The sequence below is a fragment of the Balaenoptera physalus genome, assembly GCF_965194825.1.
Source record: "Balaenoptera physalus genome assembly, chromosome: 1".
In the NCBI taxonomy this organism is placed as follows: Eukaryota; Metazoa; Chordata; class Mammalia; order Artiodactyla; family Balaenopteridae; genus Balaenoptera; species Balaenoptera physalus.
Window position 1 is genome coordinate 1,994,959 of NC_138882.1, and position 10,297 is coordinate 2,005,255.

At 63.7% G+C, this 10,297-nt stretch overlaps 1 protein-coding gene across 3 annotated transcripts; it reads right to left on the reverse strand.

Annotated features, from left to right (window-relative positions):
* Window positions 1-4,413: 4,413 nt before the first annotated feature.
* ELF3 (E74 like ETS transcription factor 3) lies at window positions 4,414-8,928 on the reverse strand. 3 transcript variants are annotated; one of them, XM_082413436.1, is made up of 9 exons: window positions 8,779-8,928; window positions 8,253-8,423; window positions 7,750-7,971; window positions 7,508-7,603; window positions 7,292-7,411; window positions 7,079-7,168; window positions 6,807-6,923; window positions 5,740-5,935; window positions 4,414-5,180 (listed from the first exon to the last, which is right to left on the reverse strand). In XM_082413436.1, the coding sequence occupies exons 2-9, from the start codon at window positions 8,413-8,415 to the stop codon at window positions 5,066-5,068; spliced, it is 1,119 nt and encodes a 372-aa protein (XP_082269562.1). In that variant the 5' UTR covers window positions 8,416-8,423; window positions 8,779-8,928; the 3' UTR covers window positions 4,414-5,065. The 3 variants fall into 3 exon arrangements, with proteins under 3 accessions (XP_082269562.1, XP_082269563.1, XP_082269564.1); XM_082413437.1 differs by having other exon boundaries at window positions 8,253-8,442; window positions 8,779-8,910; XM_082413438.1 differs by lacking the exon at window positions 7,079-7,168.
* Between the last annotated feature and the right edge of the window lie 1,369 nt (window positions 8,929-10,297).

Genomic DNA, 10,297 nt, shown 5'->3' on the forward strand with positions numbered 1-10,297 from the left:
AGGGGGAAGAGAGGGGGAGGAGAAGGGAGGAGGAGGCAAGGGGAGGAGGGAGAGGAGGGAGGGGAGGAGAAGGAGGGGGAGGGGGAGTAGATGGGGAGGGGAAGGGGGAGGGGGGAGGAGAAGGGGGAGGGGAGGGGAGGGGGAGGGGGAGTCAGGACAAGAATGAGGAGGCTACTGGGAGGGTCTGAAAAACTGGCACCTCGCTCTCCATCCTCCCACAGGGGCACTGGGAAGCATCCTGAAACCTACTCTGATGGAGCCCACACCCCAGGCGCTTCTCAAACTGTGCATCTGGTGGTGGGGTTTCAGGCGGAGTCCGGAGTCCGTGGTGGGGCTGAGGAAAGAGGCGCAAGAAGCCAGGCTCCAGATCCTGGTCTCAGGCCCTTATGGGCTGTTTCTTCACCCTGCACAGCCTCGGCTTCCCCTCCCTGGGAGAGGGGGGTCCATCCTGCCTCGCAGGCCTGCTGGGAGGCTGATGGGGGTTTGTTCTTTGAGATCTCGTGGGCTCTGCAGTCCTGGGTGGCCCTTCCCTCCTGGGCCCCCTGCACGCAGGCCGGTGGCAAGGCAGATGCTCAGTGAGAGGAGGAATGAGTGACCCCTCACCCAGTAGGTGCTGCTTAGGGGGCAGCTGTCGATATTGAGCTCACGTTCTCACCGCACGCTGTGTGCCTTTGAGCAAGTCACCTGCCTCGTCTGAGCCGCAGTTTCCCCATCTATGAAATGGGGCTTGTTCACCTGGGTCTAGTGCCCTGTTCCACAGTCATTGGGATTTGGTTATGATGCAGGACTCACCGACTCACCTAGGGACCCTGTTTTTCCTGAAAAGAGGTCAGTTTCGGGAAGAGTCTGTGAAGAGGTGCTGCACAGATGAATCCCTCCACAGGGAGAGGGGCCGGGCCGGGACAAGGCTGCGGGGCAAGGGCGGCTCTTGGGCACCCTGGGTTAATCAGCTATGCCCAGCGCAGAGGGCACCCATATTCCAGGGTGTCCTTGATATGTTGTGCACCAACTGGGCTAAAAGAGGTCTTGAGGTGAGAAAATTCGATACTTCCAAGTACGCATCAGGGGGCTCTGGTCCCCAGGCCCTCATGGTGGAAGCAGCTGGCAGGAATCCACATCCAGGTATGACCCCCCCCATCACCTGTTTACTGATTGACAGCCTCAACGAGCCATTGTTTTGCAGGTCGAGGGGCTGCAGGATGAGCTCCTAGTCCGGGAGCAGTAGATGGGGGGCAGACACAGAGACGTCCACCCAGGCTGAGGACTTCCTGCTTCCGGGCCACAGGGCCCTGCGTGGCAGTGATGATGGTGGCTGCGGGGACCCACGGTTCTGCCTCCGCAGACTGTGGTCCAGTGGGGAGCTGGCTCAGCACAGCCAGATCTTCTGGTGCAAGAGAAGCCACCATCCCGTTATTGTGTGAAAATTGTTCTGATTTTTAAATTTATTTATTTATTTTTATTTATTTATTTTTGGCTGCGTTGCGTCTTCGTTGCTGCGCAGGCTTTCTCTAGTTGCGGCGAGCAGGGGCCACTCTCCTTTGGGGTGCATGGGCTTCTCATTGCGGTGGCTTCTCTTGTTGCAGACCACGGGCTCTAGGCGCGGGCTTCAGTAGTTGTGGCACATGGGCTTCAGTAGTTGTGGCACACGGGCTCAGTAGTTGCGGCTCGTGGGCTCTAGAGTGCAGGTTTAGTAGTTGTGGTGTACGGGCTTCAGTAGTTGTGGTACACGGGCTCAGTAGTTGAGGCTCGCGGGCTCTAGAGCGCAGGCTCAGGAGTTGTGGTGCACGGGCTTAGTTGCTCTGTGGCATGTGGGATCTTCCCGGACCAGGGATTGAACCCGTGTCCCCTGCATTGGCAGGTGGATTCCCAACCACTGCACCACCAGGGAAGCCCAATTGGTCTGATTTTAAAGAGTTGGCCACGTATTCCTGGTTTTCTGCTGCTGCAGATGCACCTGTAGCAGGAGGTGTCGTGGGCGGCTCAGCGGCTCTGACCGGCAGGGGTGCTGCCCTCAGGGGTCCCTCAGGGCCCCACGGGAGGGGCCGTGCGTGGGTGAATGCCCAGCTCTGCTGTTGCCACTTGGGAGTGGTTGATAATTTTTAACAAGTGGACTGAGTTTTCATTTTGCACTGGGCCCGACTTGGGGGCACGCCTGAGCCCACCTGGCGGGGAGAAGGGGAGCAGAACCGCTTCAGAGAGGGGGGAGGAGGTGAGCTGATAACTCAGGGGCTGGGGGTTTCGTCCACTGCAGGGGGCGCGCTGAGGCCGTGTGTGTGGCTGTGTGCGAGTGTGAGGCTGGGGGGCCTGAGTGCATGTGTGCCCAGGGGGAGGGGGCGGCCGGGCAGGGAGAGGCAGGGAGAGGCACAGGGCAGCCAAGCAAATATTTATCGAGCGCCTTCTCTGTGCCAGGCGCTGCGGAGGCACTGAGATGAGTAAGCCCGGCCTTGCCCGGAGGCCCCACAGCTCCTGAGGGTGAAAGGGTGTAAACAGAGAGAAAGGAATCGAAGACAGGGAAAGCTCGGCTCCCCCGCGTGCGGGAGGGGAGCTGAAGGGGCGAAGCCGCCCCTCCCCCGCAGGCACGCCCCGAGGGGCTCCCTCCCCTGCCCAGCAGCCCCCCGACCCCAGGGGGGCAGGTAAGAGGTGGGCCACGCCCCTGAGTCCAGCCGGCGGGGAGGTGGGGACGGGCACGGCCGCCGGGCCCTGCAGTGTCCTGGGGCGGGGGGAGGGGCGGCAGTGTGGGGACAGAGACACTGAGGACCACGCCCCCTAGGAGGGAGCGAGGCCCCGCCCCCTGTCGCCCCCCAGCGCCGGCAGGAGTCCAGGCTCCGCCGACCTTGGACGAGCCTCCCGCCCCAGCCGGGACACGGGGACGCCCAGTCCCCTCCGAGGGCTGTGGTGCGGAAGGAATGAGATAAAGGATGAGGAAAGCACCTCATAAACTGAAAATGGCAGGACAAAGGTCAGCGCGCCGTGCGGGCACTGCGGCCTCGGGCCCTTTGGCACGGGATGAAGGGCTGGGCCGCGGGCGGCTCTCCCCCCCAGCAGACCCTCCGGGCCACGTCTCACCGCCGGTGCCTCCTTCGGGCTGAAGAAGCTGATGGAGGCGGAGGGTCCTGGGGGGCTTGGGGTCCCGGAGGTGTGCTCTGGTCCCGGGGCTCCTGCCCACTCTCAGAAGGGACTCAGGCAACGTGGGTGACCCTCTGGGGGCGCGAGGACCCCAGATAATGCGGGCGGAGAGGTGAGCATAGCGCCCGCACTTGGTCATTTTCAAGAAATGAGGCGATTATTAGGCCGGGACCCCCAGTAGCATCCGCGGGGAAGTGGGGACTGCGGGAGACTAAACCCCAGCGCCCGCCCAGTACCCGCCTTCACGAGGAGACTTCTTCCCCAAGGGCTCCAGAGGACTCTAGCTTCTTTCATGACTCCATCCCCTCCTGAGCGACCTCCCCACCCTCCTAGCCGCCAGGCCCTGTCCTCCTGAGTGAGCCCCATGCACACACGTGTGCACACGCACACACCAGCACACACCTGTTTTTCTCAGATCCCTTCCTTACCCGCATCCCTTTGGTGAATAATCTGATATTTCTAAGACAGCTAAACAGCCTTTCAAACGCACAAAATGGCTTTTTAAATTGCTCCCCGGAACTCGAGGCCTCAGACTTAAGGAACGCCACTCCGGGAGACGTTCTTCACGAGGACCCCCCCACCTACAGCCCCACCTGAACCCAGGTGTGTCATTCTGTGCAGACAGAGCAGCACCTTCTGGAGTCTGCTGAGGACACCGTCAGAGGAGCCCCAACCCTGGAGAGGCCTCTGGGGAGACGGCAGGGACCATGGCTGAGTCCCTGGGGCTGCCAAGCCTCCCTCTGCGTCTGTGACCCGGGCTGTCAGCCTCCCTCCTGGGGAGGGGGCCACGCGGCGGCAGCGGTGTCCGCGGTGCCACGTAGACCAGGCCAACCATTCCTCCTCCCCCGAGTCCTTCTCAAGCACTCGTCTTGCTTTGTTTGTTTTTCCCTCCGCAAGATCATAACTCCGATTTCACGTCCGACAACGAAAGCTTGGATTCATCTTACAGATATTCAGCTTGCAGCCAGCTTGGCTGGAATGCACATTTACTCCACAAGGCCAGACACGCAATTCCAGACTCCTTAGCGGACGCCAGGGCACAGCGGCCTGACAGCGGGGCAGCGGGCTGCCGAGGCCTGGCTCAGCCCAGGTCGCCCCGCAGGTGCTTCGTGGCAGCAGGACAGCCCAAGCTCCAGGGAAGGATCACCCGTGCCCTCACGCTCCCCCAACCTCAGCCTCCACCTTCACCTCCAGCCGGCAGACCCCTGCCCTGGTCCCCTTTCCCAACCCCACTGCCCACATCCGGGCCAGAGCTCCAGACTTAGTATACAGGTAGCTAAGACAAAGTTTAGAAAAAGTCCAGAAGGCACTTTATTGGAGGTCTCTGCCCCCATTCACAGGAGGAGGGAGCCAGGAGCCCCTTCCCAAGGGTCCCGGCATCGCCCTGCTCCTCACTGGTCCAGCAGAGGGCCTAGAACAGTCAGTGTGGCCACCAGCACCTGGTGAGGGAGGGGCAGGAGGGGACTGTCTTAGAAAAAATAGATCTCTATGTACATATCTGTATTTATAGCACATAAATTACGGAGTGCTCTGACCCCTGCCTGCGGAGTCCAAGCACTGAGCGGGGAGGGGGAAGCCAGTCCAGAAAGAGGGGGCCCTTCTCAGGGCCCAGGGCCCCCAGCCTCCTCAGCCTGCTCCGGCCTCTGTAGGAGGGAGGTGTCCGCCACTGGGGTCTGATCGGGTCTGACGCGGCCCAGACAGAAGGAGCCGCGAGCGCAGCTACAGCCAGCACACAAGTCGCCCCAAACACCAGGCTTGTAATTCCAAGAGGAGGACAGAGAGCAGAGGCCGCCTGCCCCAGATGCCAGGACGACGGCCGACAGGACCCAGAGCCTCAGCTTCTCTCCACGGCGCAGGGCACATGCCCCGACGTCCTGGGGGTCCTCTCCGGGGGCTGCAGCCTCAAGTCCGAGCTTTGGTCGCAGGGCTGGTCCGACCCTCAGTTCCTATGCCCGACCACCTCCTCCTCCTTCCAGCCGCTGGAGTTTTTGCCGAACTTGTAGACAAGCCGCCGGCCGTCCACCCGCTCCAGGATCTCCCGTTTGTAGTAGTACCTGAGGGGAGAAGGGTGGTCAGAGGTGCCCAGGCAGGGGCCCACCTGCCAGGAAGCCTCAGGTGACCTGCCCCGCTGGGCTGCAGCCCGGCCGGCCTGGGCCCGAACCACTTCCTGCACGGAGGAGCTTCTGCCCCTTCGCCCTGCTCTGTCCCGAGCACCTGGCCATGCCCTGGCTTCTGTGTGGCTTACAGCTCTGTCCTGGGCCCATCATGAAGCCACGTGATTTTAGGGTTGAGGAAACCTTAGCGATGGTCTGGGAGGAAACCAAGGTCCAGAGACAGGCAACTTAATGGCTTCAATGGTGTGGGCCTTGGCTACTGCCCTTTTTAACCACCAAGTGCCTTTCTTAGGACGAGCCTTGCAGACACACAAAGAAATGCTGTCAGATCAAGTTCAGTGTGTGCTGCAGGCCAGCCAGCCACCTCCCAGGCTCCCACTCAGTCCACGAGGCGGCCAGACCCCGTGGTTCGTCGCTGCACGGGACTCACACCCGTCGGAAGGGGGAGGGCTCTGACGGTGCCAACGGCCGCCCCGGCCGGGCAGCGAGGCCCGCTCACCTCATGGCTCTGCTCAGCTTCTCGTAGGTCATGCTGCTGTTCTTCTTCTTCTGGCCCCAGAGCTGGGCCACGGCCTCCGAGCGCAGGAACTTGAAGACGCCCTCTTGCCGGTTCTCCCACTTCATGAGGCCCTCGTTGAGCTCCGGGTGGATGAGGATGTCGCGGATGAACTCCCACAGGTGGGTGCCTCTGGGGGCTACAAGGCCAGGCTCCATCGGTCAGTGGCCCAGGGCACCCCTGACCCCCACGACCGCTGCCCATCCCGGTGCACAGCCTACTGACGGCTGCCTCCCTCCTGGCCTCCCCCACTGGACAGCCGGGGAAGCTCCAGGAAGACCACGTCTCACACGGCACAGAGGTTTAACTCGCTCAGACACTGATCAAATGTCTGGCTGGGCTACAAGAGCGGTTGAGACACGGTACCGCATTGAGGAGCTCACAGTTCCGAGGGGTCACGGTAAAAAAAGCAAATACAGTAAAAGGTGGTGAGAGCTCAGCAGGTGCAGGACCACAGAGCTGGCCCCGGCCTGGGGGACAAGGGGACAGCTTCCTGGGAAGAATGACCCCAAGAAGCAAACAGGCCCACTGCGTGTGGGAGGGGTTGCGTGTGCGGATGAGAAAGAGCTGCGGGGGCCCTCCCGGTGGCTCTGGTGGCAGGAGCCCACTCAAGGGCCAAGGCCAGGGGCAGGGACTTGGTGCGTGGAAGGGCCACCCCCGCATGGCCCTCGGTGGACGGGGCGTCCAGCGGCCGAGCCACTGTCCCTGCCTGAGCCTGCCCAGCACCCGCCAGCAAGTGTGCCCCTCAGGCAGGATGAGGGGTGGGCAGGAAGCCTGGACCCCAGCCCCACCCTTCCTGCAGCCGCCGCGGCTCCATCGCCACCGCACCATGCAGGACCAGCCAGGCCCTGCCACCGGGCAGTGACCACGCGCACCCTGGCCCCGTGCACAGGAGCATGTGGAGGGCCCAGCTCAGGAGAGAGGACCCACCTGCCCTACCACGGCCTCCAGCCGTGCAGGGCCCCCCGAGCCGTGCAGGGCCCCCCCAGCCGTGCAGGGCCCCCTCTCACCGTGCTTGCTCTTCTTGCCCTCAAGACACTCCCGGGAGTCTTTACTCAGCTTTCGGGGCCGGCCCCGTTTCCGCTTCCCATGCTTAAGATCCCCCTTCTTGTAGTCGGGAAAGCCGTCTGTGGGGAGAGGTGGAAGGTCAGGAGAGGGGGGCTTGGGGGCTGCTGGGGGACAGCCCCCCTCCAGGAAAACCCTGAGGGGGTGGGGCAGGGGGCCAGCCCCTGAGCACTGCCAGGGGAACACCCACGGGGACCAGGAGGCTCCTTCCACGCACCCCCAGAGAAGAGCTTGCTGTCCGGGGCGTCCAGGTCCACGTCGCTTCCACCGGAGTCTGAGGCCTGGGGGCTCTGAGAAGCGCCAGTCCCTGGAGGGGCGAGTCAGAGTGAGCCCCTTCCGGTCCTCCCAGAAAGCCCGGGGTCTAGTGCGGGGCACCAGCGCTCAGGGCATCTGGGGAGGGGAGGCTGTGGGCAGATGCCCGAGGGCTCACCTGCGGTGGAGACGTCAGAGCTGCCCGGGGAGGGGGCCCCCGTGCCGAAGCTGCCCGGGTAGAAGGGGCTGGCCTGTCTGCAGTCCTCAAGCATCTCCTGGGCGAAGGGGCTTCCCTGGTCTGGGGGGAGGTGAGAGTTCAGCGGGGGCCCTGACTCTCCCAGCTGGGGGGGGTGGGGCAGAGAGGGGACGGGACAGGCTGGGAGGGGGCTCTCACCGAAGGGGCCCTGGTCCCCCAGGGGCTCCTGAAGCGCCATGCTGTCCTTCTCCAGAAGCTCCATGATCCAGCTGAGCTCGTCGGGGAAGCTGGAAGCTGATGAGAAGGGGCTCAGAGCCCAGGGGTCTCCCCTCCCCTCCCTGGGGCCCTCTCCCTGGTGGTGCCCTCAGGCCAGTCCCCAGACCAGCCTCCCTAACTGAGGAGGGGGCGGAGCAGGAGGCGGGCTCCCCTCCAGGACTCACTGAGGTCCCACAGCTGGGAGTAGAGCTGGTCCCCCAGGGGCCCGAAGGCCAGGCGCAGCTCCTCGGGGGCGCAGCGGCAGAGCGCCGCCCCGTCCATGTCGCAGCGCGAGAGGTCGATGGTGCTGGCGTCGTACTTGTGCTTCTCCACTTGGTAGCTGATCCAGTCCAGGACCTGGGCCTTGGACCAGAGCTGGGGCTGCTCCCCCAACCAGCTGGCCTTCTCTGCAAGGGGCCAGCACGGCGACGGGTCAGCCCCCTTCTGGGGCCAGTTGGGGATTCCGGGGGTCCCGCCTGGACTCTCAGAGCACCCAGCCAGGAGCGGGGCAGGCGGTGGTGCTCACAGCACCCTGGCCAGCACCCCCGCCAGGCACAGCCCCCAAATCCCAACACCCCAGCTTCTTACAGCTCACCCCAGCCCTCCCCCTGCCCGATCCCCCGCTTGTCCCAGGCTCTTAGACGGATGTCTCCCCCTCCCCAAACGCCCAGCCCCTCCTGAGACCCACCTGTGCCCTCCAGGGGCATCTGCGGGCTGCTGAGCGCCAGCACCAGGTCATCGGCCCCGAAGGTGGTGGCAGGGGGAACAGAGGCCAGATTGGGGTCCTCCGAGCTGTACATCGTACTGAAGTAGTTGCTAAAAACGTTGCTAATCTCACAGGTTGCAGCCATGAGGCTACCTGGGAAGGGAGGGCAAGGCTGGTGAGAGCCAGGGGCGCAAGGGCACGAAGGTCAACATCTCTTAGGACACCCTCTCCTCAAGAAGGGCTCCAGGGTCTTAAAACCCCGGGGGACGGAGGGTGTGCTGGTGGGGGGCACAAGGCCTCCCAGTGGGCTCCCTCCTCTGCCCTCCTGGGCCCACGAGTGGGACCAGCAGTCATGGCCACTCTGTCCTTCGCAGGGACAGGATCTCGGGCCCTCAGGACACCGCCCAGCCCTGCACTCCTGCTTGGGCAGGCTCAGAACCAAGCTCCACCGGCCCCTCCCCAATCCCCTCAGGGCCAGGCGGGGGAGTGTGACAGGCAGGGGTCCTACCTTGGCGGCTGAGGGTGTGGCAGGCGGGTTTAGGGGCAGCAGGCAGAGGAAATCCAGGGGGAAATCTTAGTCAGGTAGCGCTGACGCGCAGGCCGCGCTCCCACCGCGCTAAGTAGAAGCTCCGAGCTCCGCCCGCGCCCGGGCCTTTATAGGCACCCGCGGTAACCTGAGCTGGTGGCTCATTGGTCGAGGGGATTTCCTGGCCTTTAGACTGGGCTCCTGGCCCCAGGTGATTTGCATATTTTGTGCCACTTGGCCGGGATCCAGGCCGGCGGTGCTGGGAAATCAGGCCCGGCTGGTTTAATGATTGTCAGGGTCTGTCATCCCGCACCCTCTGGGGTTGGGCACAGGGCAGTGGCCTGGGCGGGTGGCAGGTGGACGCTGGGTGGGCATCTGCACTTTCGGCCAGCCTCTGGCTCAGGAAATTCCTCTGGGGGGCCAGGCCAGGGATGGGCTGAAGCGGGAAGGGGTGGGGAATCTGGGTCAGAACTGGGTCAGGAAGGCTCCTGGCCCCCAAACGTCTGCAGGTCTGAGGACAAGGGGGCCTAGCAGGGAGGGAAGATGCGGAGGTTTGGGGCTCTTTCCCACGACGCCCGGGATTCAGGCTGGAAGGCTCTCCAGACACCAGGCAATGTTCATGGCCTGCCAGCCTTGCCCAGGGCCCCAGCGTCCCCAGCATCCCCAGCCACAGGGCCACCGCCGGCATCGACTTTGTTGGCAACGTTTTGGCATCCTTTGCCTGCTGGACGCCATCCAAGCATCAGAGTCGCTGCAGCCCCCTCTGGAGGACCTGGCTCTGCTCCGAAGAACTTACCCAGCCCCTGGCGGAGCCCACCGCGCGGGGCTGCCGAGGGAGGGGCCGGACCCACGTGGACGTGTTTACCCCTCTATCTGGCCTCCATCTAATCGCCACGCACAGGGCTCAGCGGCACCTACCTGCTGCCCTCTAGCGTCAGAGGCCCGGCTACCTGGGCCGGCTCAGCGCTCATCAGGGGCCAGGCCGTGTTAGCAGGGCCCTGTCTCACCCTTACGAGAATCGTCAGGACATGTGGTGATCCCCATCTTACAGACGAGCAGGCGGCAGCTCGGGGGTTGAAGACTTGCCCGGGCCACGCGGAGCTAGTTAAGCGGGGCTGAGGTTTAAATCCCCCAACTAGCGCTCCTTCCAGAGGCCCTCGCCCTCCCTGTGGGCAAGGCAACCCCTCCTACCCGGGTCCCCTCCACGAACTCAGCCCTAACCACGAGGGCCATGTCCCGCAGACCACGGAGACCTGCGCGGGGACGGCACAGGCTGGCGAGGGGGCACAGGCCGGTCCTGGGGCCTCTTCCGTTTCCCATCCATGAAGACAAGGCCCTTTGGACTTACTGATCCCTCAGATCTTTACACATCAAAGATGCAGCATCTGAACATCTCTTTCCCCTCCTCCTTGGTTACTGCCAAGGTCCTGGGAGGCCCGGCCTCAAGTGAAAGGCCACGCCCCAGCCCCCCTTCCTTTAACCCTCCGTAGGACTAAGAGGT

Excerpts from the sequence above, each read along its gene's own strand:
- ELF3 (XM_082413436.1), bottom strand. The coding sequence starts at position 8,415 with ATGGCTGCAACCTGTGAGATTAGCAACGTTTTTAGCAACTACTTCAGT. Across the intron at positions 7,972-8,252 it reads GATGCCCCTGGAGGGCACAG|AGAAGGCCAGCTGGTTGGGG; the intron begins GTGGGTCTCAGG and ends GGCCCCTTGCAG. Across the intron at positions 5,181-5,739 it reads AAGCTGAGCAGAGCCATGAG|GTACTACTACAAACGGGAGA; the intron begins GTGAGCGGGCCT and ends TTCTCCCCTCAG.